The sequence below is a fragment of the Staurois parvus genome, unplaced genomic scaffold (genome assembly GCF_062004578.1).
Source record: "Staurois parvus isolate SC_StPar_1 unplaced genomic scaffold, SC_StPar_1.0 ptg000012l, whole genome shotgun sequence".
Taxonomy (NCBI): domain Eukaryota; kingdom Metazoa; phylum Chordata; class Amphibia; order Anura; family Ranidae; genus Staurois; species Staurois parvus.
Window position 1 is genome coordinate 8,229,631 of NW_028317808.1, and position 27,764 is coordinate 8,257,394.

The following is a 27,764-nucleotide window of genomic DNA, read 5'->3' on the forward strand; positions in this document are numbered from 1 at the left end:
TAAAGAAGTTTTTAAATCCTCACTTTTAGTTTGTTAAAGCACAATGTACCTTTAACAACTACCACATTTTTGTCCTTTTTTTTGTATTTCTATGCAACTGATCTCCTGCAGCCTCTTTGAGCCATGCCCACTTCATGTTTATAGACACTCACTCCAGCATCTGTTCCATATCTTGGCTCTGGGTGGACTTCCTGACGGCGGCAATAACATAGCTTGCCTATATATTAAGTGTCTGCACAACCACTTATAGTCTCCTCCAAAGGCGTTTGTACAGGGTGGCAATGCAGGTTCAAAACTGGGAGACAGGGACAGGCTTTGTCACCTTCTAACAGGAAGTGGCTGCAAAAGGACCTTCATGGCAGGACCACCAATTTCAATATATTTCTCCTATGAGGGGTGCACTTCTATCATTGTCTCTCTTGTGATTAGCTGCACTTTGGGAATCCTAAGGCCCATACACAAGGGCAGGGGTGTATTTACCAAAAGGCAAACAAGGCACTTGCCCAGGGAAGCATTTTTTAGGGGGGCAGCCCCCGGAAGAATGGACATATGCAGCACGGGGACCAGGTGGGATCCGAGTGGGCTGAGGGCTGCTTGATGGTATATGCCCCTCTGTCATTCCCGGGATGTACAGAGCTGTAAAGGTGAGTTTCTTTTTCTCTGTCATCGGGGGGGGTGTTAGTGGAAGGCTCTCTCATGTGGGGGGGATGGGTCCCTGAGGAAGTCACATGACGATAGTGATGCAACGTGTAGGTACATGGTGATGTAAGTTCCGCTACGCGGTGCCGTGCTTCCGGCGTGGACGCCATCTTGGCACACCTGAAACCCATGCATAGGTACACCATAGCATGAGGTTTAAATGCCTGTGTAATGCTATAAAGAAGTGAGTGGGCAATTGGCATTGTTTTAATATATTTAAATTAAAAACCTATTACACTATGGAGGATCTTTTCTCTTCTATTATGACCCGGATGGGAGATTGTGCTGAGTAGCGGATGCTTTTATCTGGAGTGGACCTGAGAAGCGTAAGTGCTGCCAGTGAGTGGGATTACTTATGGACACCATCCAGTAACCAGATATTGCCTGTGAAGGATCCTTGGGTGATCCTGAAATCGTGCTGGACCAGTGGGTCATTGTAAGGAGGTGAGGGGGCATTTTAGCCATTGAGGATTTCACCGTTGGTGTGAATGCACATTCACCTCATCACCTGCATGAAATACATTTTTTTCATTGGATCACGGCTTATATTTAATATTTGTTGTAGACGTTTACAAATATTTTTTGGAATATTCTGTCACTGAAGCATTGTTGATTACATTTTATGTGTAAGCACTTGTCACTTTGTTTAGGATTTTTCCCTGTATATGGGGATTCACAGATGTTTTGCACCAGTCTGTGTGTTTTTTATCTGTAAAATCCCTGGTAGGGATATTTTTTGGAGGGTGGTTTTTGATGTTATTATTGTTTTTTTCACTATATTAGGTCCTGATTGAGGACCAGTTTGTCATTTCACGTTGCTTTGCACTACATTGTTTGTGGCACTAATCAGATCCTTATTGGATCATATCACTACAGATTTGTTCATTTGCATGTCTATTTTTATTTTTATATTATCGTCACATATTAAGGTATATATATATGTATTTTTTCTTGCACGCACTAACACTGTTGTCTGTCATCTTGATTAAAGGCGACATGTGCTCCGCCTACCAGTAATAGGACACACTTGCCACTTACTACTGTGTGTAGTACCGCCACGCTAGCATGCCTTTTTCATACCTGTAAAATTAAGTCGCGACTTGACTTGAACGCCCTCGTAATTTATCACGCACTAGAATTGTATGACATTTTTTAATCTGACAAAGATAATTTGCTTTTTCATAGAGCCACAGACTAAAAGCTTATGATTTCCATGAAAAGACATTCTTTGTAACAAAAGTTCTACTTTCAGGTGAAACTCTTCTTGGTACATGTGCATTGCAACAACCACAATTTTTTCCTTTTTAAGGGCCAGTTCACACCTGAATTACACAGGACCATGCACTATTCAAAAATGCACCAAATTGTATGGTTCTGCAGTACCTTGCGAGCTGTGCAGGCAAACACACCATGTTTGAGATCTGCGTTTGGGTGTCATAAGGAATATATTGACACCAGCAGCAGATTGCTTACCCAGTGTGGTTTTAACATGGTGCAAGATACAAACGTGAAACACAAGTTTCCAGCAATGTGCTCCAGAGCCCTTAATTCATATTTACAGGTAGAATTTTTTTGTAGATAACAAGCAATGGAAATTTTCCAACATTTATTCCCTACAGTCAAAAATTTAAATTACACTGTGGACATTAACCAAGAAAACATGGAATGAACATTTTGACAACAATCGTCCATGTAAAAAAAGAAACCCTAAAACCTCAAGGTCACAACAGAGCAGTCATACAGAGTCCAACAAGATTCAGTAGACTGCAGTAGTTATCAAACAATAAACATAATGGGAGTAATTTACTAAAACCGAAGAGTGAAAATTCTGGTGCAGTTCTGTATAGAAACCAATCAGCTTCCAGATTTTATTGCCAAAACCTAACTGAACAAGCTGAGGTTAAAAGCTGACTGGTTTCTCTGCAGACCTGCACCAGATTTTGAATCCACCACGTTTAGTAAATCTCCCCCAATGTGTATTAAAATTAAATTCTACTTGCAAAATTAGTCATATAAATGTATGTTACAGCAGTATTGCTTAGAAATATTATTTATGCTCAGTTTCAAAAAATATTTTGGAAGAAAGCATTCATTTACCTGAAGGAATCAGTGCATCATTATAAATGGAGATGACACCACACACAGCAATTCTTCCAAAATCTTTCATTTGTTGCAAGGCAGCATCTGCAAAGTTTCCTCCAACCTAAAGCAGAGGAAATAATGATCAACCTTCACAGCTACATTCTAATTCTGCATCAAATGAATACAGGAAAAGATATTCAACAGCAGCATTTCTCAACCTTTTTGCAGTTGCACCGCACTTTAAAAGTACTTTGAGAAAAGATAAACATGTAAAGGTTAAATAAATAAAAACTGAACTGCTACATCTTTAGGACAGCTTGTTCTTTTGAAAAACAACAGACTTACTAGCCAGACCACCAGGTGAAAATAAAAGGAATAAAGCTTAAAAAAGAAAATGAATGCAGCCATCACATCTAATACTTGGTAAGCTACAATATAATAAATGTTTGCTTTTGGGTTTAATTCCACTTTAAATGTTACTTATCAATGGCAAACTTGAGCCTGGGATGATACACACAACTACCTTGGTGAAATTATCTTCATAAAAAGCCCCCCTTTACACTGGAGGTACTCTCATCACATCAGAGGTCCATCAGACGTCATATTAGAGCCCCCATTCATATCATTGGCCCCCCATCAACACAGAGTCTCCCTTTATGTCAGAGTCCTTCATCACATCAGGGTCCCCCTATAAGTCAGAGGTACACATCACATTAGATAACCCCCATAACAGAGTCCCCTTTCTTGTCAGAGGACCTTCATCAGATCAGAGATTCCCCACATTACATCATACCCCCTCCTTAACATCAGACCTCCATCATTTTAGAGGTCAGACCATCACATCAGAGTCCCCATTTATGTCAGAGTCCCCATTCATGTTAGAGGTCCACCATCACATCAGAATGCCCCTATAAATTAGAGACACCCATCACATTGGAGTATCCCCATGACAGATTTGCCCATCAAATCAAAGTAACCCCATTACAGAATCCTCTAATCACATCAGAGCACCCCTCCCCCCTTCCTGCTGTGGCACCCTGGTTAAGAAACATTGTTCTTCAAAAACAAAGAAACTGGGAGCCACAGTACCTCTAATGTAATATTTCTAATTTGGCTTTGAAAACATAAGATTAAAATAGGTTCATGGTTTGGGTAACCTGTAGTTTTAGTCCTTCCTAAACAGACTTTCATAAATAAAATGGTCTTGATGTACCTGAGAACTATCTATCCATATCTGCTGCTCCCATATTGATTCTACTTCTAAAAGCCCCACAATTCCAGTGAATTTAGAATGAACACAGTGATAAAAAAAAAATCTCCTTAATATGGAAACACAGGAGATAAAAGGATACATTGTCTGCCCTTTAAAGGGCTGAAAAACATGACTGGATGATGAAAGACAGCAGAACTTCACATCATTCACTCCTAAAACCCTATATATAACCACTGCTATGAAAATAATAAGAGAATCTAAAGGCCTGCTTTACCTACCTGAAGCCATGCTCGCATGATGATCCCTCTCACTTGTTCTGTTTATCTCCCAAGCTCCTTAGGTTGTCCACATCTCTGCCTGCTTGATGTGGAAACCTCCTATTGGTAGAGGAGACACTCCCAATGGACTTGTTCTCTCGTATTGGCTCCAGAGGCAGGAGAACTCTGGAGGGGTGATGAGGGTACCAGTGTCCAAGAAGATAAAAGCAAGAAAAATGTCTGACAATGCAAATTATTCCCATGTGAGCTGCTATGGTAACATGCAAATCTTGCACAGTAATATAACTGTGACGGAAGTCACTTTGGGTGGGGGGCACCCTGTGCCTGTTGGGGGTACAGGGTGATCTGTCCCAATATTGTGTAGATATGTATAGGTGGGGTAGGGGTTGTGGATTGTTTGGTGTTGTGGGGCTGCATCCCATTGTTCTATTGTTTGTCAGGCTTGGGAGCAAACTATTATGGGATGTATGTGTTTAGGTGTATTGGCTTGGTGGGGGGTGTCTCCAGCAGCCCTCCCTCCTGATGGGAATGTCTGTTGGTGTGTCTCTTGTTACTAAATGTATATTGCCCCACCCTGTGTCATTATGCAGGGAGGAGGGATTGTTCCCTTTAGTGTATATATCTTGTATCTGTGTTCAAATAAACTAGTCTACTTTCTGGATTACTTCAAGATTGGTGTCGTCTAGACTTGTATGGTCAGCTGTGATGTCTGTTGTCAGTGTTCGGATGGGGAAGCGGTAGTCTAACGGAAGTACCCAAGCGCAGACTGAGGTCGGTTCCGTTACAATAACCAACCTTCATCTAAATCCCACTGATAAAAATTAAACTGAAAATATATTATAAAATATGAAAAAATATGTAGCCAGATATGTATTGAAAGCAGTTAACACTTTACCCACTCTTATATGAATGTGTTGATACCAAATTTAAACAATATAGTGCCTAAACTCTAATCAATAATACAATCCTATGTACATCAACCAAAAAACAATAGTAATGTCCTTAAAAATCTCTTAAATTAATATATTGTATCCTATGTAATTTATGATTATCCACCAATACAGTATGTGCTCCTATAAATCACCCACTCTGTGTGCAGCCAACATCTGATGTGCTATCACCTGAACAAGTTGACCTTACATAATATGCAGGGTCAATAAAACCTTTTGTCCTTCTCCGTAGACTAACAGATTGCAGTCAGATGTTCCTGGAACTCTTCACTGGTGGTAGATTCCCTCTTAAGGCTTTCACTTCTGCTCTCCTTTCTCCTTACATTTCATGCAATGCACTCCCTTATTCAGGCATCGGGGGGATTCCATTGGAAACAATATATCCCACCAGCAACAAAAGAACCCCCAGCAGCCAGCCTCAATAGACCCTCCAGCTCACCCCACCATCCCCTGACATTACATACATTCAGTGCTTGAGGTGGCAGAACTGCGCTCCCCCATGTTCCCGCTGAAAAAAGCCCTGGTTAACGGGGAACCGAGTGGTAAACATTCAGGTGGAGCCTGGATGATGTCTATATGCTTGGTAACATATGGAAGTGCGGTAATAGAAAGTGATAACGCACATTATTGCTATATTTCTATATACATGCTGGCATTTGGTGCGATCTGGCACCCATTTTAAGACAGTGCATTTCTATACTTGGAAGAGTAATACGTTTTTAATAAGACTAAAGTATTATTTTTGTCCAGGTGGAAGCATATCCGGTGTTGGCTGCACACAGAGTGCATGATTTATAGGAGCACATATTGATGGATAATCATAAAGAAGCACTCCACATGTTACAAGATATTTGGCTAAGAGACTTTCAAGGACATTATTATTGTTTTTTGGTTGATGTATGTATGCTAACAGGAGAAATACATCTCTATTGGTACAAACCGAATACGGTTAGCATCAATATTGGTACAAATATTTTTGTACCAATATTGATGCTGACTGTATTTGGCTATTATCAACAGAGATGTATTTGGTGAGGAGCGCTGTTCTAATTGCTCAGTTATCTTACAATCACCATGGTTTTCAATGACTAGATAGCTGCTCTTCTTTTTTGTTTTTTTGTTTTTCTCCTTCCTTGTGTTTGTGGATACAACCAGTGGCGACGTCACTATTTTAACAATAAAACAGGACAAATGTCTGGTCCTTAGGGCAGAACATTAGCTTTGCTCATAGACAAACCTGTAATTTTGATCCATTACACTGCAAGATGGCTTAGGAAGAGGTGTTTGGAATGAAGACTGTGGAGTAAGGCAGTTGATGAACAATGCACTATATACATTTCATTTTTGCCTGGTGTTTGGCTTTAGGACAACAACTTTATTTCAATAATACCAATTTTCCTATTAAAGTGGAACTTTAGTCAGAAAATTAAGTCCAGCCAGATCACTTCAGACTGGCCCCTTTTGCCGGTACAGCTATGTAAAACATTAAAAATGAGTGCCTTTACTTTTTAAAATCCAGTAATACACTGTCTCACTCTTGCTTTGATCTCTGCACTGGGTGCAAAAGAATCAGGGAGCCATCCGCATTCCAACGTGGACAAACAAAGAGAACTATCAACTCTCCAAAGTGTTCTGTGATTGGAGGAGGTGCAGAGGTGGGGTGGTGACGTCATGCTCTCCACCTTATTCAACCAGAGAATGCTTTGCACTCATTCAGAAAATGCAAAGCATTCTCTGAATGGTGCCCTTACCAAGTGGCTGATCTCCTGTATTCACAATGAATCAGGCTGGCCAGTCAGCGTGGCATATGGAAGCAAATGGAAAGCACTGGAGAAGCGGTGTCTATTTCAGTGATTTACAGCTGCCATGGGCATGAGGTTGATATGATATATACATAGTTGCATTTGCCCCAGCTGAACCAATGTAACAATGCAAAAATATGCAATTCCTAAAATTCATTTTTGACTAAAAAAAAAAGAACAGAAATTGTTATTTTTTTTATTACTAATCGACAAAGCTCAAGCAGACTCACATTCTCAAAGAAACAGTTGTAGCCCTCCGGAGATGCTGTCTTCAGTGCTTCCTCAAGTGAGCTCACAGTCTTATAGTTGAAAGCTTCATCAAAACCAATTTCCTTTAAATATGCAACTTTTTTATCTGAGCCAGCAGATCCAACTACTTTACAGCCCTGATTAGACACAAAAAATAATTCTATGCTTACTTAAATTATTAATGTTCATGTCATAAATCTCTGCAATGTGGTCTTTCGGTTTGGGCATAGCAGGTAAATATCTAAAGGAACTTCTGATTTTCAACAAATACCAGCTTAAAGATTTCATCACCCATAATGGAATTAAACCAATTGCTGACTTAAGAACTCTGCTACACCCTGTTCCAGATTATTATGCAAATTCTCTTTAAGTGTCACAAAGATTAAATATTTTGTTTTTCAGTGTAACTCATGGATGGCATTGTGTCTCAGGGCTCTTTTGATCACTGAAAACAATCTCGGACATCTGTGATAATTAGATTGGCCGGTGAGCCCAATTTAAGGAAAAACTACTAAAGGACGGTGTTCCACATTATTAAACAGAGCACCATTTTCAAGCAATATGGGGAAGAAAAAGGATCTCTCTGCTGCCAAAAAGAGTGAAATAGTTCAATGCCTTGGACGAGGTATGAAAACATTCGATATTTCACAAAAACGTAAGCGTGATCATCGCACTATTAAGAGATTTGTGGCTGATTCAGAGCACAGACGGGTTTGTGCAGATATATGCACATTGAGGAAGATTTCTGCCAGATCCATGCAACGGATCAAGAGAGCAGCTGCTAAAATACCATTACATGGCAGCAAACAGATATTTGAAGCTGCTGGTGCCTCTGGAGTCCCACTGACATCAAGGTGTAGAGTCCTCTAGAATCTTGCAACTGTGCACAAACCTTCTATTCGGCCACCACTAACCAATGCTCACAAGCAGAAATGGCTGCATTGGGCAGAAAAATACATGAAGACTAATGTTCAAACAGTCCTGTTCACTGATGAGTGCCGTGCAACCCTGGATGGTCCAGATGGATGGAGTAGTGGATGGTTGGTGGACGGCCACCCTGTTCCAACAAGGCTGCAACATCAGTAAGGCGGTGGTAGAGTCATGTTTTGGGCCGGAATCATGCGAACAGAGCTGGTTGGCCCCTTTAGGGTCCCCAAAGGTGTAAAGATGACCTCTGCAAAGTATGTGGAGTTTATGACTGACCACTTTCTTCCCTGGTACAGAAGGAAGAACTATGCTTTCCGTAATAAAATCATCTTCATGCATGACAATGCACCATCTCATGCTGCAAAGAATACCTCTGCATCAATGTCTGCTATGGGGATAAAAGGAGAGAAAGTCATGGTGTGGCCTCCATCCTCCCCTGACCTCAATCCTATTGAGAACCTTTGGAGCATCCTCAAGCAAAAGATCTATGAGGGTTGGAGGCAGTTTACATCCAAACAGCAGCTCTGGGAGGCTATTCTGACATCTTGCAAACAAATTCAAGCAGAAACTGTCCAAAAACTCACAAGTTCAATGGATGCAAGACTTGTGAAGCTGCTATCAAATAAGGGGTCCTATGTTACAATGTAATGTGACCTGTTAAAATGTTTAAAAAGTTAAAATGTTGTTAAAAGTTTGATTAAATCCAGACTTTGTTCCAGGGATGTCTCCAACATTTCTCGCTGGGTATAACCGTGAAGATAACCTAATAGTACGTCAACTCTTTAAAGATTCTAAGCTCTTCTCTAGAGAAGACATTACTCGGGCGTGGCCCTCCCTCACTCTAACGCCTTGGATGTATAGACAAATACACCACTTTTTGCGTAACTCCCCACATTTACAGGATTTTTCAAGACCGCTTACTGCATTTGAGAAGCTCTGCTTTACAGACTCCCCTCAGAGGCATGTAATATCTAAGATATATTCTTTTTTGGAAAGTTCCAATACCTCTCATTTGCAGAGGGCTTGTATAGCCTGGCAACGTGATCTACAAATCCCACTCTCTCTAGAGGACTGGGACCGGATTTATGACCACATACATAAAGGTTCCATGTGTGTTTCTACACAAGAAGGTAACTACAAAGTATTTTCCAGGTGGTACAGAGTTCCATCTGTGCTTCATAAATTTGATCCTAATGTTCCTAACTTATGCTGGAGAGGTTGCCAGGTACCAGGTACTCTTTTGCATATATGGTGGGAGTGCCCGCAACTACAGCCCTTCTGGATAAAGGTTTTGGACATAATCGCACAAGTCACTACATACGCCCTAGACTTTACCCCAGCACAATGTCTACTCCATCATTCCTCTCTTCCTGTGAAGACCTATCGTAAGTCGCTTGCATTACACATGATAAATGCGGCAAAACAGTGTATTCCTGTTCATTGGCGATCAGACCAAATTCCCACCGTGCGAGAGTGGATTCTTAGGATCAATAAGATCGCGGAAATGGAGGAGCTGATCTCAGTGGCTAAAGAACACCCCGAGCGATTCAGGAAGACATGGGCATGTTGGACTCACTTCCTATCTACTGAGACTTATCATGGCTTAATGAAGGATTGAGCGAGAAGATTTGGTAACCTGGAAAGCCTCTAGAACTTTCTCCTCAGGAATAATTCCTTTACTGGACTTTACCGGACTTTAAAGAGATTATAACCTTAATTTAAGACAGCATCTGTTATACCCAGGCCGATACTATGTGATGTGATTGGCTTAGTTATACTTATTTAATTCTAATCCTCAATTCCCCCCCCCCCTTTTTTTTTTTTTTTTTTTTTTTTCTTTTTTTCTCCCCCTATTTATTTGTCTTCCTTGTCCCATTCCACCTCACTCTGATATTACGTCCCATACTCCTTTTCCATTTCCACTCGAGTCTCTTTCTTTTCTTTTCTTTCTCCCTTTAGCAAACCTTTTTCTCATATTCTAAATAGCAATATATTTTTACAAGGATCAGAACACTCCTAGTTGTACAAGTGTGATAATACTTTAGAAAACTAACCCACGATTTTTGGATACGGATATGGCAGACATCTGTGCCTTGAGATAATACGTTTGTCTTACACCCCATAGTCTTGATGCTTGAGCTCTCTCGACATAGATACTAATGTATACCATATTAATCGAAAATTACAGATGGTAAATAGTACTATGGTATACTTTTTGCATATGCTTTATTGTGGGAATTGGATGCATGTTGATCAAAAATCTATTCTAACGTTCTATTCCCGTCTGCGATACGGGAGAACATATATGAAGATGTGCACGGACTGCGATCCGTATCTGTCTATGATCTGTTTTGTCTTTCTTACTTCAATAAAACGTTTTTGGAAAAAAAAAAAAAAGTTTGATTAAATAGCTTTTGATTTCAGTAAATATGCTGCAAACACAACAAATGACAATTTTCAGTTCTTTACAACCTATAAGGTGTTTTGAAACTTACTGTGCATAATAATTTGGAACAGTGCATTGTAAGTGTTTTATGTTTAACAAAAATACTGTTATTAGGAGGTTTGTTCAATAAAATGTGAATTGTACTCTTAATAGTTGATAACATGAGAATTATGCTGACTGTTATTTACATCAATTATTTAGGTAAATGAGAAAAATATCATTTGCATAATAATTTGGAACACGGTGTAGACCCACCGCTAAACAAATTAAGACTATTAAGATTATTCCGTGTTAATATAACATGGAAATTAACATAGACCTTGGTACTGTGCCATCTTAATATGTCCTTTATCTTTCCTACCTCTCAAGACACAGATACTGTAAATCCCTCCTAAGCCACTTAATAAATGCAGCAAGGATGTGCAATCTCACCCTCAAGAGACAGACCCACCCCCAACCCCCCATTTTCAGTCTATAGATTTCCAAAATCAACAAGATAATATAAGAAGACACTATGGCCTATCTCATACTGTACATTAAGAGGAAACAGATTGGTTTTACTGGACTGAGTACACATGCACCCAGGAATATAAAGATCTTTCTAATGGTTGAGCCTTACTTGTACATGGCTTTGTTATTTCACCACTACCTATGCAACACCCCCCCCCCCCCCCACCTACCCAGCCTATCCCTACTAACTCTCTGACCCTTCTATCTCTATAGCTGGAACCCCCTATATCTGACTATTTCTTTTTTCCTTTTCCTTTTCCTTTGAACTCTCTTATCTTAACCTGCTACACTTCTTTATGAACACCTGAATCAGCTGCCCTACAAACACATCCCAAAAAGACTTTAGGAGAACAAACAAGGTCACTTGGATGACACCTCTAAAACGAAAACACCGAAAAAGGATCATACCCAAATCAAGTAATCCAGTGATAATTCCTGTAAAGGGGAGTCATATGTAAATTTTCCCTGAATGTAAATGTTCTGTCTAACACATTTACATTTGGCTTTTCTGTGTACAAATATGAGGTCTTCATGGCAATTTTATCATGTATGGTGACTACATAACAGACTAAGGTGTGCTTTTTAAACTGGTGAAATGTTTCCTGTAAAAATATTGTCTGAAAATAGAGTGTACAAAATTAATTTGAGATTTTTTGGGAAAGGGGAAAAACAAAATTAAAAGGGCTCCACAAATTAAAAAGGTAACTTACTTTCATATTTGCAATCTGTCCCACTATAGAACCTATAGCACCTGCAGCACTGTTAACAAGAACCACGTCTCCTTCCTTGGGACTGCAGACTTCCAACAAGCCAAAGTATGCGGTTAGACTGTTTCATTAAAAAATAACACTTTAATGCACAGTTATTGTGGTGGCTTTCATTAAATTGCATAATGCAAAGTGCTGTAATTCACTATTAACCATAGCAGTCAATTAGAAGAGCTCTTGGAAGATGTAGATCTGGGGGAGTGCCTACCTTAATAAGAACTGAGCTGCCCCTGCAAGAATTTTCTCACTACATTAACAAGGTAAAAAAATAATGCTGAGACTTCTGTAGAAGAAGAGAGGAAGGTTTTGGGGGTTACATTTGCATAATGCCTGAAATACAGTACAGTTCTCTTTAAAAGGCATGTTTTTTTAACCCTTTCGCTGCCAAAATATTTTTCTAATACTTTGTACACATGTTAACATGTGTATATTACGTGTGCAAGAAGCCTAAAACAACCAAACATTATGTATTTCCTGAAAGCAGAGGTCCTGTAGAATATAAATATGGTAGATGCAGATTTTGCCATCACACAATAAGAACACAACAGTTTATCAAACCATTTATTTTCTGTAAAAAAAAGAGACTTAAATTAAAGTGTTACTAAACCCCAGACACTGCATTCACTATATCTGGTCTCCCACAGTACACACAACATAGAAATGCAATTATTTTAGTAATATAAACTGCTAAATACCTTTTCAAATCAGCAGTTAGAGCAGTCTTATGACTTCTATCAGTGCCCAGCTGAGCACTGGTTAATCTTGTAGGCAAAGTTTTCATTCTTCTCTGACTGTCCTATGACGCTGCATGACCCCGAACCCTCTGTCTGGACAGTTATGATTGGCAATGTGCCGATCACATGCACCCTCCCCCCAAAAAAAACTCTCTAGCAATACACACCAAGCTGACCATGTGCAGAGCAGGAGTGGACTGACAACTCATGGGGCCCCCGGGCAATAGGGGATCATGGGGCACCTGTGTCCTTGCCCACACTCAAAAAAAGCCTATAAAAGGTACCGGGGCATTTCATGGGGCCCCCTACTGACCCCGGGCCCTCGGGCAGTGCCCGAGTGCTCGAATGGTCAGTCCGCCCCTGGTGCAGAGTGACTACTAGAGCCCTGTACTATCAGCAGATGGATTGGGAACTATGGAAGAAGGGGAGGATCAGACAAAACAGGATCAAACAGTCTTTTTTACATAATACGGAGGATTAACCCCTTAGGTTCCACAGTGAGTATAACATGCATGCTTTACTGCATATGCAGACTGATTTTACTGTTGTGGGTTTAGTAACACTTCAATTTTAGTGCACACAAATGTAACATAATTCACTTTTTTTTTTGTAAAATGTAAAGGCAAGACTAGGTTGAGTAAATGGATACTAAATATGTTAGGCCTTAAAACTGCCCTTTTAGCGACAATAGAATTTGGCCAGAATTCTTCTATTAGATAACCACTTGCCACTCACCCACAGTACATTTACTGTGGGTGGGTGGCACAGCCAGGCCAGGTAACTTATTGGTATGTAGCCCGACACATGAGCACTGGTGTGCCCCCGTTGCATGCAGTAGCACAATCCTGTGACCACTATGAGAGGCCAGGGTATCATGTGGTCACTATTTATGACAGTTTGATTACTATTCTGATGTTGTGATTGGCCCACAGCTATTACATGGTACTTGGCTACCTATACCATGTGATTAGCTGTAGCCAATCACAGCATATCAACAGTAACTAAGCTGTCATGAATGGAAACCCATTCAAGACAGCTAAAACTATTGCTTATAACAGTGAACTTCATTGTTATAAGCAATAACAGTGTAAAAAATCCCTGATCACCCCTTACCCTCCCTCCTTAATTGACCTAAGCTCAATGCTCATGTGACCAAAGAAGAAGTTGACCCAAAAGACACTGTGACACTGTAGGACTGTGTATGGACACACTATATGACTATATGACCACCTCCGGCCATTTCTTCCACACCCATTTTGTCTTAATTCACATCATCCCAACCCTGTGTTTTTGCTGATACAGTATAGCAGGATATTAGGCTGTACTATACATGAGTAAGTTTAGTGCAACATACGACCTCTTTACCTTTCAATATGGATTTTTTTAAAAATAATTTTTACCTCCTTAGCTCTAAAGGCAAGAAGTCTCCAATTTGATCTCTGCAGTCAGGCCAAATTGGATGTGGTGTCCATGCTGAAGAAAAAATAAATAATGAATAAAAAAAGTACTTTGTAGATGCTGTCTGTACAACTCACCCAGGCATGCCTATGGCTCCAAGTGCCAGTGATTTAGGCAGAGATTCAGGCCAGCAAGAGGGTAATGCATGTAGTTCTTTGCCATCAGATATAAAGTGCGTTGTCCATCCAGCCTGTGCAACATAGTATCCTCCCACTGGAAACCCAGGATGTTTACTCTCTGTTACCCTACAGAACACAAAAACAATACTCAGGTATAAAATACATATTAAGAGAGGCAAAACAAAACCAGCTTGAAGATTAGTCAATACTTAAAGCAAACCTGTTCTTTGCCAATGCTGGACAAAGCAAAGTGTTCACATGTCCTGTCCCTTCCCTACCACACTATTCAGCAACCAGGAATAAAGACCCATTATTTCTGGGTATGGAGGAGCATGTGACTCACCACCCTCCCATGTAACACTCATTGGTGCTTGATATTTGAAAAATTAAATTAAGCCAAAATAAGTTTAAAGATCTCTTAAGATTACATTCAGCTTGTTTTAAACCATTATTGAATCAATGCATTAGTTATAGCTGCTGCACAGATATCTTTTATAGATTTATTTTGTATATTCAAGTACAAAACAAAAAATGTACAGTGTACAGCAAGGGTAATGAATTATAATTCACGGAGGTCTGATCAGAAAAATTTTCTTTACCAGCACAGGTCTGAATTTCACATCACAACCCCCCTTTAACATCAGTGTCCTTCTTCTCCCTTCACATTACAGACCCCTTTTTACATCAGTGTGATCAGTCCCCTTCACATCGATATCAATATCACAAAGCCCCTTTACTTTATAGTGGCCTGTCTTTATATCACAAATTCCCCTTTGCATCACAGTGCTTCTCTTTACATTATGGTCCTCCTTTACAATACAACCCCTATTTAGTACAGCCCCCCTTTACTTTGCAGTCCTCACCTTTATATTGCAGTCTGTCCTTTACATTACAGAGCCCCTTTACAGCATACACCCCTTTGCATCACAGTCCCCCCATTTATACCACAGTGCTCCCCTATATATCACAGCCCACATTACATCACTGTTCCCCCTTACATCACAGTTAATTTTTTTACATTATACCCCGCCCTTTACAATACAACCCCTATTTAAAATACAGCCCTTATTTACATCATAGTCCTCCCTTTATATTGCAGTCCACCCCTTACATTGCATTCCCCACTTTAAATTGCAGCTCCCTTTACATTACAGCACCCCCTTTTACATCACTGCCACCCCTTTACTTTGCAGTCCCCCCTTTAAATTACAACTCCATTACAATACAGCGTCCACCCTTACATCACAGCCCTGCTTTACATCACAGTCCTCCCCCTTTACATCACAGTGCTACTCTTTACAATGAAGTCCCCCCCCCTCTTTACATACACATCTCATACTGTACATATCACAGTCCCCAACATTACATTACAGTCCCCTATAGAGTATAGCATTCTCTTTAGACAATGGTGTACCCCTTACACTACACGCAGTCCTACCTTACACAGCAGGGCAAGGTGCGGGAGGTGCCTTACGTCTGGGAAAGGATGGGAGTTATCCAAATTTTCCTGATTGCTAATGGTTGATTGGATGCTGGGACCACCATATGTCGTAGTGGCCAATCACTGTTGGTGGGGCTACTCTTGCCCTCCGGCCATCTTCACAGCTGACATCTTCACAGCAGGGGTTGGAGAAGAACCAGCCTGTGGGCTGTGCCCTCTGGGCACTTGGCTGAAATTTAGGAAAGTCCATCTGGGTCCCAGCTCTGGTTAGAGCTAGGGAACCCACACCCAAGTTCCCGAAAGCAGCTGCAGAAAGTCCACAGAGGATCTGAGCTGAAGGAACACAGTACAAAGGCTGTCTGATACTGCAGGAAAACATTCAAGTACCCAGGGCACAGTGAGTACAAGCCTGAAAAGATCCCAGAGGCTGTCCTTGCTAACTTTTGGGAGAGCTGTTTCTAGTTCACAGGCTCAAGTTATACCTTTACAATGGGGTCCCCTAAGCTGCACCCCGACAAATCAGTTAGACATGTCTTCTATTATGTTTCTTGCTAGGTTTGGCACATCTCAACGTTCACACTGCACCCCACCCAAGTAGAAACAGCATTAAAAAGCAAAAAAACATGCACTGCCTGATTCTTGAGTTGAGAGACTGTGAACTTCTGTGTGCCTGGCTGCCATATGCCTTACAGGGAATAGAACCTGGGCTAAATCAGCCAGACTGGCCTGTGATACACTAGCATAAGTCCCTGCTCCAACCAACATGCTTTAGTTTTTTTTATCAAAGCTGTACCTAGAGCATAATTATAAAACACAGGGAACTGGGATCTAAAGTATGCTCATCAATGGACTCCAAGAAAAGGATTTTATGTTGTATACGAAAATCCTATTTTCTTTACTATCCATGAAGAAACACACGAAGCCCTTGGGGATATCCAAACGTGGTCCCACTGAGGGGTGGACAACACACCAAACAAATGGTAGCAGGCCCAACAAAAAAATAAAAAACAGAACTGGGGTCTGCCTGCAGCTCAAACAGCAGTCTGAAGGACCTTACGCCCGAAGCTGGCATCAGTGATTCTGAAACATTCACTTTATCGAATGTATGAACAGAAGACCAGGTGGCAGTCTTGCAAATTTGTGAAAAAGTTGCCTAATGCTGAAAGGCTGAGAAGCACTCACAGATCTAGTAGAGTGTGCCTTGACAGGAAATAGTGGAGCCCTTGAGGATTGGGCTTGGATTAGACTTGGATGATGCCCGTCATGTAAAGGGGAGTGCTACAAGAAACACAACCTTTTGGGTGAGAGTAGAGAGACGAATGTATCCAATGTATTCAAACAGCAGTTTATTAATTGCAGGGAGAACCAGATTAAGATCCCATGGAGTCACAGGGGATCGAATGGGGTGAGCTACATGGAAGACTATTAGATTTGGTTAGGTGCTGTATTTGTCTACGGTTTTACAGCAATCTTCAAGGCAGTGTAGGCATTTTACACAAAATAAGGTATAAAAAAGTATTTTTATCAGATTAAATATGTAAAAAGGTATACAGAAAATAAATAGATTAGGAAGTACAGAGGGAAACCAGTGAATCTATCTGTACACATGCCTACACAAGCAATCAATCCTAACCTAGTCACATTAGCTTAAAGCTAAATTTCAGGAATTCAGCCAGTTTGTAATATGTGTAAGCACGCTATATGTTAAATCCAAGGAGGTGCATACCACCTCCTGAATTTGTGTCTTTTATGTACATCTGACAGGTTTATGTCTTAATGGAGGATACACTAGAGACACTGACACTGAGGCCTGAGGGTGTGTTTAGGTGAAGGTAGGGTTTGTTGAGATACAATATAAAGATAATATGATTAGTCCTGTTTATGTTTTTTCCTGGCAAAAAAGCTGTTTCCTGTTTTCTATGCTGAAGTAACCTATTTTTGTTTAATTTTATATATATGTAAATATGTCTTTATTATGTTGTTTGTAAGATTTTTAATAAACAAAATTTACACTAGAGACACTCCAGGCTATGAGAGAGGAGAGAAGCACACAGCAGATATGTCCACCCCACCCCTCTGTTGCCCAATCACAGAAGCCTTTGCATTGTGTGAATGAGTTCACATAATGCAAAGGCTTCCTTGATTGGGCAGGAGGAGAGAAAGGATGGGCTTAGCAGCTGCATAAGGATTTACTGTTGAAGATGCTGAGACCAGAAAGATCGGTGCCGGACTCCAGGAAGGACAGAGATATCTGTAACATGTACACATGTAAATAATAGAGATAAGTTCAGGAGATGTCATGTCACCTTGTTGATCTTAACTCATAGTGTGTCTTCACTTTTTATAATGGAGTTGAATTCCTTGAGTTCTTCTTTAAAGTGGAGCTAAAGTCTGTAGAATACTCATCTCCATTCCAGCAACACTACTTTTGGACTCCTCGCCAGCTTCATCTGGGTGCATGGATTTCATCCTCTTGATTGGCCAGTGGGGATGACGTGACTCCCACGTGTCAGCACAGGAATCATTCATCCTGGCACACCAACACCATGTTGAGAATGTCTCCTGAGCTGTGCATGAGTACCTCGGTGTACATTCAATAGAACATGTAAGGAAAAAAGAGATATGGTATGTCTCTTTTAAATGATGGGCATGGATAGCAGTGACACCACTGCCCAGATATGGTCACTGGCTATATCTGGACAATGACCAAATACAGTATGGCCATGGCCATATTTGGTCAATGGTATCACATCTATCCTTGGCTTTTCCCTTATATAGCTGATAATAGCTTGGGGATCTGTTACTCATCTATTGTTACCATCTCATCAAACATTTGGGTAGGACTTGTCAACTGTTTAGGTGTCTTTATTTCTAGGTTACACTTTTTTTTTGTGCATGAGTACTATGTACCCCTACACATCCACGTGGGGGGGGTGTCTTGGGGCCCCATCATTATTAAAGCGGGTTTCCAGATTATGATAAGCCCTCTGCCCATAGATTCCCACAAACACTGGGCAAGAGTTGTGGAGAAGAGGTCAAGGTGCTTTGCCAGGAGGTAGTACCCCCTGACAAGGCACCCTCCATGTTGAGGGAATGGTATAGTTCAGGAGAGAGGAGCTCACACTCATCCCCCTGCTTTCCTGGCCAGGCTGCATGCTCAGATTAAGGATCTGGAAAGGTCTGGTATAGATTTCCTGAGGAACCTCATGCATTTTTTGCATGAGGTACCCCTTTAAAATCCATACCTGTAGGCTGTGCTACAGCAAAAATTACATTTACAAAGAAAAAAATTATAAAACAAATGGCAATATACAACAAATTACATTCATTGACAACTTCTTAAAACACCCAAAAGGAACTACAAAATACATAGCAGATCTTTGGAGGGGGTCTGTGTACAGTGTTTTTTTTTCTTAACAAAGGAGTTGTTAATGGCAGCTGCCACAATCATTTGCATACAATTTTTTCCTTTTTTGTAAATATCAGTGTTGCTTCAACACTTTCTGTATATCACAGAGATGTGCCCCTTTACAGGATTAGGACACCCTCCAGGCATGTTTTATAAAGGAATTGGCCATTTTTAATGTTTCACTTTAAAGTGGAAGTAAAGTCCACTTTAGAACCTATACCTACAAATAAGTCTATAATAAGGCTTACCTGCAGGTACAGTGAACATCTCCTAAACTTGCACTGTTTAGGATATAGTCACATAACATAATATAGTGCCGGACCTTCAGAGCTCTGTGCCATAACCAAAGGATCCTGGGAGCATACATGAGAGTGACATCATCATGGCCCAGGTCATTCTTAGCTTTTTTTGGTTTTTTTCTGAGTATGACACTTTAGGTAGGGTTCAGAAAACACACATTTTGGAGGCACTGGGATTTCAATGCTCATTCCAATGGCACAAACGCAGGGAAATCTAACGAGTTTGCTGACTCAGGAAATGCAGATCTCAGACACACAGGACCCTCTCGATGGGTACCTGAAAGTGACTCAAAATATACAAATATCCACCAAACCACAAAGTATAACACTTGTAACATCGTAATCAGCTTCTGCTGATTACATTGTCACAATTGCTATAATTCTAGTCATAAAGGAGGTTTTGTACCATATTAGATGTAGGTCCATGTGATTGTAGTTTCCTTTGATCCCATTTAGATCCTTGTTCCATTTTTCAGGGCCCTGATGGGAGCGAGAGTTGTGTTGCCGCTGAAGTGTGGTGAATGTTTTTTGTGGGCATTGCAAACAATTAGAGGTGCTTTGAACCCTTTTTGGTTTGCTGCCAAATTGTATACTTTGACATTACCTAGTCAGAAGCCACCTGAAGCTTGCTATCATGTCAGCTGTTTCAATTCAGACACTGTAAATTCAGAAGATGGGAGATTGTTCAGTTTATATGTTTGTAGCTCCCTCCTAGATAGCTAGAGGAAGCTAGAGTCAAATTGTTGATTAGAGGCTAAGCAGCAACCTGTGGAGATAGTCAAAGGGAAGTCAAATTTAGGTCAGGGCTGAGAGGCTCTGCAGACCAGCTCTCTGGAACTTCTCCCTGCTCTAGAATTTTGTAGAAGATTCAAGAAGCAGTTGGAAGGAGTGAGGAGTGGCTGGTCTGCACTCTGAAGGGATCCTGGCCAATCTCCATCAGGAGGCTTGGCATGAGGCCAAGGCAGCCCTTAAGAGTGATTGAGCCTGCTCAGCAACAGGAGAGTTCGGGTGGCAGATGAAGAAGTGAGAGGATGGAAAGCAGGAGCCTGGGAGGGGGCCCAGATGGGAAGGAGCTTACCTGCAGGCAGAGGATCTGGAGAGGAGGAAAGCTCAGGACCTCATCGGCCCCCAGAACGAGGACCACCTATGCAGCAGGGAAGGAGCGGCCCAGCAGAAGGCCTGAGAGCAGCCACTGACCCAACAGCTCATAGGAGGAGGACTGAGTGAGTAGACCTGCACCCCTTTGGCCAGTAAGGGGGGGAAGGAGCACTGTGGTGGGAAACTGGATTAGTTGCTACCTGAGGCTGTCTTACCCTTAAAGTGACAGGCACTGGATCCCCTGCCCAGGGATTCACCCAGAAGAGCTAGATAGAGGAGTATCTGAGGTGGCACAACAGGAGATGCTAGCTAGCTCTCCAGAAGAGGATTTTTGCTGCTAAAGAGACTTGTAAAGTTTGTCCTTGGTTGCCGTTTCACTTGGGCATCCCATACACCCCTTACCCCATCCAAGTTTGAATTTCCCTAATAAAATCCAAAAACAAGCTCAAGGACTGGTTACTGTCTCCTGGATGCAAGTCTAAATGGGAAAATGCATGTTGCCTGGCTGTGCAGGACTATAGAGAGACCCAAAACTCAGCAACCCCTACAGGGGTAGTGCTACATGCTTATCAAACCTCAGATGATTCTGATTGTCCTAATAATTGTAAGATCATTTTTTAAATAGGTTTTCGTTGATCTGTGAAGTTGCAATGGTTTGTGAGCATCCAGAAATAAACAAGGACTTGACAACAAAAGCAGACCCAGTCTTCAAACAGCCTCCACATCCTGTATGCAATTTAAAAAATAGAATCATATTATATTTCCTTATGAGCAGAGCTGAAAATTGTTTACCTGGCAAGCTGGGTTCCTATCATAACATCCCCTTCCTTCATCATTTCTCTTCCATATAGCCTGTGAAGTGCAAGACAAATAAAAGACATATAAAATCAAAGCACTAATTTCTTTTTTTTTAAACATACAATCCATCAAAGAATACCAAAATGACAAAGTAATGTCAAAAGTCTTATGGTCATTCTAATTTATTATGAAAATCTTTTTTTTTATATTCTATTGTGCATTTTTGGAGTTTTTTGGCCCATGTTTAGTCTTTATTTAGGCAATAGTTTAACCTGAAGTTTTAGAACTCCAAATGAATAAAATCACAGCTGACTGTATGGAAGCAAGCTCAGGACATTGAAAATAGAAGCAGACAGACAACGTTATGCATGGTGCGAACAAGGATGGTTTATGTTTGTTTTTGTTTTTTTTGGGGGGGGGGCTGTGTCCAGTCTCCATTTAGGTGATAGTTTAACCTGAAGATTTAAGACTTCCTAATACAGTAGAATGCTACAGCTGCAGCCAATAATCACTAAGACATATGTCAAATGTTATCCTTTTCAGGAAAAGGCTTAATGTTATATGTCAGTGTCGAGATGTATGTGGGACTCTCTGTGTCACCATTGCTGGGTATTTCCAAAAGTTATGTTGCATGACATGCTCAGATTACATACTACAGGTATTTCGAACTGGTGATAGATGAGTTGGTAGACAAAGTACCAAACAAACAGCATCACAATCAGGGGCGGACTGACAACTCATGGGGCCCCCGGGCAATAAAGGATCATGGGGCCCCTGTGTCCTTGCCCAAACTCAAAAAAGCCTATGAAAAAGGTACCAGGGGCATCTCATGGGGCCCCCTACTGACCCCGGGCCCTGGGGCAGTGCCCAAGTTTCCAAATGGTCAGTCTGCCCCTGATCACAATTGACTATAAGGAAGCAAACTCAGAACACTGAACATAGAAACAGACAGACAAAGATAAGCATGGTGAGAAAAAGGAAGGTTACAGACAAAAGAATTGGGAACCAGAAAACAGACCAGAATACCAAGCTGAATTGGTATGTAGCTCTTTAAGGAGTCATAAACCTTTTTCATCATGCATCTACTGTGGTTAATTCAGTATAACACAGTCTACTTATAAAACCAACTTTTGTATCTGGAAACCAAAGCATTAATTAAATTTAACCAAGATTGGAGTGATGCACAAAATGGAATATTCAGCTATAAATGTGCAGGCTAACTTAATATTTATATTTCCCTGTAATTTACTTTAATATATTTGTAAGCATGTAAGATTGAGCTGTTGATAGGCTAACAACTATTAAACATCAGGTGACACAGGAAATCAGCAAGCAAGCCCCATACGGAGATGGAAATTATTTACCTGGCAACCTGGGCTCCTATCGTAATGTCCCCTTCCTTCATTTTTTGACTACTATATATCCTGTGAGATGCAAGACAAATATATTACATTTAAAATCAAATCACACCTTTTTTTTAACATAAAATCTATCAAAGTACACCAACAAGAAAAAGGAATAAAAATATTTAATTTTTGTGATTATTTTGATTAAATTATTTATTTTTATTTTATTGCAACATGGTGTTTTTAAGGTATTCTAAGCAGTAGTACCACTGTTGCTATTATCTTGAGAACTTTGTGTTGCAAGGTCTTGCTATGTAATGAATATGCATTTCCAGCAAGGTATTTACTGCAAGGATATACTAGATGAGTGCTTCCTTTTAAACAACATGAATCAGGGGACTTATATAACTACACTACTGAGTTACTAAATTGTAATTATCCAGGCACAGTGAAGCATTTTTTTTGTTGAAAGCATCACCAAACATCCTATAATACCTATGCACTTGCTACGTTGTTGCAATAACAGGATTTTACAGGAAAGAATATGAACAGACATTTTTTAACAACAGAATCGATAATTTGATAGCTCTAAAGACAGGTACAGTCAGGGGCGGACTGACAGCTCATGGGGCCCCCCGGCCAATAGAGGATCATGGGGCCCCTGTGTCCTTGCCCACATTCAAAGCACACCCAAAAAAGCCTATAAAAGGTGTCAGGGGCATTTCATGGGGCCCCCTACTGACCCCCAGCCGTCGGGGAGTGCCCGAGTTCTCAAATGGTCAGTCCGCCCCTGGGTACAGTGCATATTCATTGCAGTATTTTATTCTGTTCATGTGATCAGTGAAGGATGGCATCTCCAGCACCTAAATACACTAATCCAACGTAGTAAGCTAAGAAGCTGGTCTCAAATAGCATTTTTATAGATCAACAATGACAGCTTTACAATAAGTGGAACTGATTCAGCTTTGGCAACAGTCAATAAATGCTACTTCCCAAAGCAATCTTTCGTCCCCCCAGATGTTTCACCATTTCAGCACTCCCCTTTATTGCTACCTCATTGTGTCCCAATGTGGAGATGAGAGAATAATCTGAGGGAAATGGGACACAAGGACAGAAAGAACTCTTCCTCCTTTAATACCTATTATTCCTAAACAGGTGGATCTGTTGGGCAAAGAAGACAGAGCTGAATTTATGCAACAAAAAATAATGTCAGGGACCTGTGTGTGTGTGAATGCTGCTTATTGATGTTTGGTAAGGTTCCTTCCTATATGGTATTGTGGGTTAGAAGGCTTCTGCTTGGCCTTATTTGTAGAGGTAAGCAGAAAACAGTAGCCCATTAGGGTAACTTTTTCCTTTTTGGCCCTGGGACTATGACAGATGCAGTCTGGCCCATAGAGATATAAGGCCACTCAGACTTTTGACACTACAAATTTGATCTTTATTCACAAAAGTATGGTATAAGAGCTATACTGAAGCAGACATTGGAAAATTATATTCTAAATGATCACATTAGCATGGAAAAACTTTGTTAAATTAGATGAACCTATAGCCTTCATCAGGGGCGGACAGACAACTTATGGAGCCCCCGGGCAAAAGGGGATCATGGGGCCCCTGTGTCCTTGCCCAAACTCCAAAAAGCCTATGAAAAAGGTACCAGGGACGTCTCATGGGGCCCCCTACTGACCCCGGGCCCTCGGGCAGTGCCCGAGTTTCCAAATGGTCAGTCCGCCCCTGGCCTTCATCCATGTAGGGTGTTAGTTCACCTTTTAATTTTTTGTGCTTAGACTTTAAGGCATGCTAGAGGCTCAAAGTATGCAATATAAGGGAAGTGTTTCATCTTATGGGCAGAAATTTGCAGTTCTGAAAAACTTAATTTAGCTGTAAAATATATTACCTGCCCTTCCATATGAATTAAAATGTAATTTATGTTGTTATGCCATTTAAATTAACTAGCATTTGTTATAGTTTTTATGGCTAATAAGATATATTATATTAATATAAGTCAGTGCCGTCACTACGGTTGATGTCACCTGGTGAGATAACACATGGTGTCACCCCCAAGTAATAGTTTTGGGTCAGCAGCGCACAATCATGGTACACACTCCAAACTGGCGCCTGTAAATGATGTGATCAGTGCCAGTGTAAACAACACCCCCAACTAACGTCCCCTCCCCCAACTACTGCATCTCGCTCACAGACTTTAACCCCAACTACTGACGCCCACCATTCACTGACCAACCTCCTCCCCCAACTGACAGATCCTCCCCTCATCTTAATGCTACAGCTGCATGGGTTCATGACCCGTGGGGTGAGCTGTACAGAGGGACAGAGTGTATAGAGCTGCCCTAGATGATATGAGGTGCTGCTGTACTGAGCAGGGGTGGACTGACAACTTATGGGGCCCCCGGGCAATAGGGAATCATGGGGCCTCTATTTCCTCGCCCACACTCAAACCACACCCAAAAAAGCCAATGAAAGGTACCAGGGGCATCTCATGGGACCCCCTACAGACCCTGGGCCCTCGGGCAGTGCTTGAGTTCCCAAATGGTCAGTCCGCCCCTGGTACTGAGCTGTTCCTGAGACCTGCAGTTCCAGTAACTGGTTGTTTTTGTGTTGTAGAGTCTCAAGGCTGCTGTGTCCCAGCATTTGGCTCCAGGGGGAAAAGGGGCTACACCTCACAGCAAGCTCAAGACCACACAGATGCAACCAGTAGAGTGCTTCTTTTAGAATCTGTGTGCAAAGCCTGTGATGTTGAAAATTATGCTGAACCCATCAGAGATTGTGTAACTGTTCTTGTGTAGCTGGGCTGTGAGCATCATAGGCTGTGTGTAGATTCAGTGCTGCTGTGAGAGAGAGACTGAGCTCCAGTGGGCATAGGGTGGTGGGACTGCAGAGGTGATTCTGTAAAGGAAGGACTGTTACTAAGGACACCACTGTGTCAGCTGAAGTGGTGAGAAGCCTCCAACTATTTGTTTCCGTTTACATTGCTAACCCTTGGTGTTAAAAAACTCCAAATTAGGAGTGAGCACTCCAATCAAAGACAGTGGGCCCCAAAACCAGCTGTGTTCAAGATCCACTGGCCAGTAATATGGAGAGGGATGTTTCGGTAATAGTTAGGCCCCTCAACAGTGCCACCTTTCTTAATGGTTGTGATTAAATGCAGTGTCTGTCAGCTGTGTCCTTTACATTATAGTGTTTTACATAATTGTATTATATAGAAGTGAATTACTGTTTGTCTGTGACTTGGCCCCTGCTCCAGGGGACCCTGGGGACTGCCTGTCAACTCCTGTTCTTTAAAGCACAAGCAGATTCCTCCCATGTATCACAATGTGCTGTTTTCCTTCTACTTTGCTGAAAGAGTTAACACCCACCCCTTTGTCATCCTGTCAAGAAGCCTTGTCCAATATATTATCTCTGCTTATCTACTATCTCTGCACAACCCCCTCCTCACATGCCCTGTGATCTCTTATCTAGAACTGGACACAAGATGAAAAGAGAACAGGAAGAGTTGCAGCTGTTCAGAGGCTGAGAGCCAGTCTCCCTGTGTCAGTCCAGTCAGTGCTCAGTATAGGGCAGACAAGGAATCGCCCTCGGCAGGCTCTGTTGTCCAAACTCTGTACAGACAGGTAAAATGTGTTAATGTGGTGATTGTTCACCAGACAGCAGCATTAACTTTCACATCATGGATATTATTATTATACAGTATTTATATAGCGCCAACAGTTTGCTCAGCACTGTACATTACAATGGGAGACAGTACACGAGACAGTACAGAAACAATACAATGCGATACACGAGGGGTTCAAGGGCCCTGCTCCTTGGAGCTTACAATCTAGGAGGGAGGGGATAGTGGTACAGGAGGAAATAGCTTGGGGGGATGGAGTGGTAGGAAGAGTGGGGGAGATCAGCAATTAGGTGAGGGCTGGGTAGGCTTCCCTGAAGAGATGGTTTTTCAGGGTGCGTCTAAAGGTGAGGAGAGTAGGCGATAGTCTGATGGATTGGGGTAGGGAGTTCCAGAGGATGGGGGAAGCCCTGGAGAAGTCCTGGAGATGGGCATGGGAGGAGGAGACCAGGGAACTATAGAGTAGGAGGTTTTGCCTGCAAAGTGCTCTGAATGGTTAGGACACCGGCTGTCCGTATTATTTGAACACGTGTAGTGTGTAATGGAAATGTCCTTCAGTGTGCAGTAAGCCAAATTTTTATTTATTTTATTTTGCATTCAGAGAAAAGAGAGAGATGAACACCTAAAGAAACCAGGGCTGGTTCACACCATGTCTGCAAAGGAATCAGACGGGAATGTGCTGTGCGTTCCTGTGCAATTCACACTGCATGCAAAACACACTCCATTTGCCATCTGCAGTGGCTGTCAGTAAGAAGTTAATGACACTCAAAACACAAGTCGCAAGCGCAATGTGTTTGCCCACACCAGATTGCATGGTACTTTTGCTGCAATGCACTTTAAAAAGTAGAGCATGCAACACTTGTGGTGCGGTGCTATTTCTGTCCATTCAAAATGAATGAGCTGAGATCGCACTGCACAGAACTGTATAGGAATTGCACAGAAACTGCAGAGTGTCGCTGTTCTTATCACATGCATTGTCTGGTGTGAACCAACATTGAAATAATGGAGTGAGATTAACTGAAAATGAAAAAAGAGTGAAAGAGAAAATGAGAGAAAGAAGGGGAGAGAGAAATGGAAAGAGAAAAAGAGAGAGATGGAGGAGAGAAAGAAGGAAAGAGAGAATGAGATAGAAGTAAAGTTTGAGAATTTAAGAGACAGAGACAGCAAGAGAGAAGGAGTAGAGAGAAAGAAGGAAAAAGAATAGGAGAGGAGAAGAAAGAGAGTAAAATTATTTCACTGGGGGTGGAAATAAAAGGTTGTAATATTTTCTTGCAAGCATTTTTACATTCTACACTGGGGTCTGCTTATAAGTATTCAAAATAATTAGAGCGGTATATCTAAATGTGGACAGCTTCTCCAAAATATTTTGAATTACCCTCTTAATATGCAAATAAAGATCTGAAATAACTTTGTGTATGTTGGCGCATGGTGGAAGCGGCAGGTGGTAGTGGGAGGCCCCAGGTCACCTCTTGCATCAGGGCCCATAAGCTTCAAGTTACACCTCTGCTCTACATGTG

General features: G+C 41.4%; 1 protein-coding gene across 1 annotated transcript in view; it reads right to left on the minus strand.

Moving 5' to 3' along the window:
• LOC149473681 (prostaglandin reductase 1-like) overlaps window positions 1-27,764 on the minus strand; it is a 47,386-nt gene that overhangs the window by 7,700 nt on the left and 11,922 nt on the right. Inside the window, exons 4-9 of the mRNA XM_089674747.1 lie at window positions 22,644-22,703; window positions 21,274-21,333; window positions 14,193-14,360; window positions 11,867-11,984; window positions 7,255-7,410; window positions 2,797-2,902 (exon numbers count right to left, since the gene is read on the minus strand). Coding sequence (XP_089530873.1) covers window positions 2,797-2,902; window positions 7,255-7,410; window positions 11,867-11,984; window positions 14,193-14,360; window positions 21,274-21,333; window positions 22,644-22,703 — 668 coding nt within the window. The remainder of the gene's footprint in view (window positions 1-2,796; window positions 2,903-7,254; window positions 7,411-11,866; window positions 11,985-14,192; window positions 14,361-21,273; window positions 21,334-22,643; window positions 22,704-27,764) is intronic.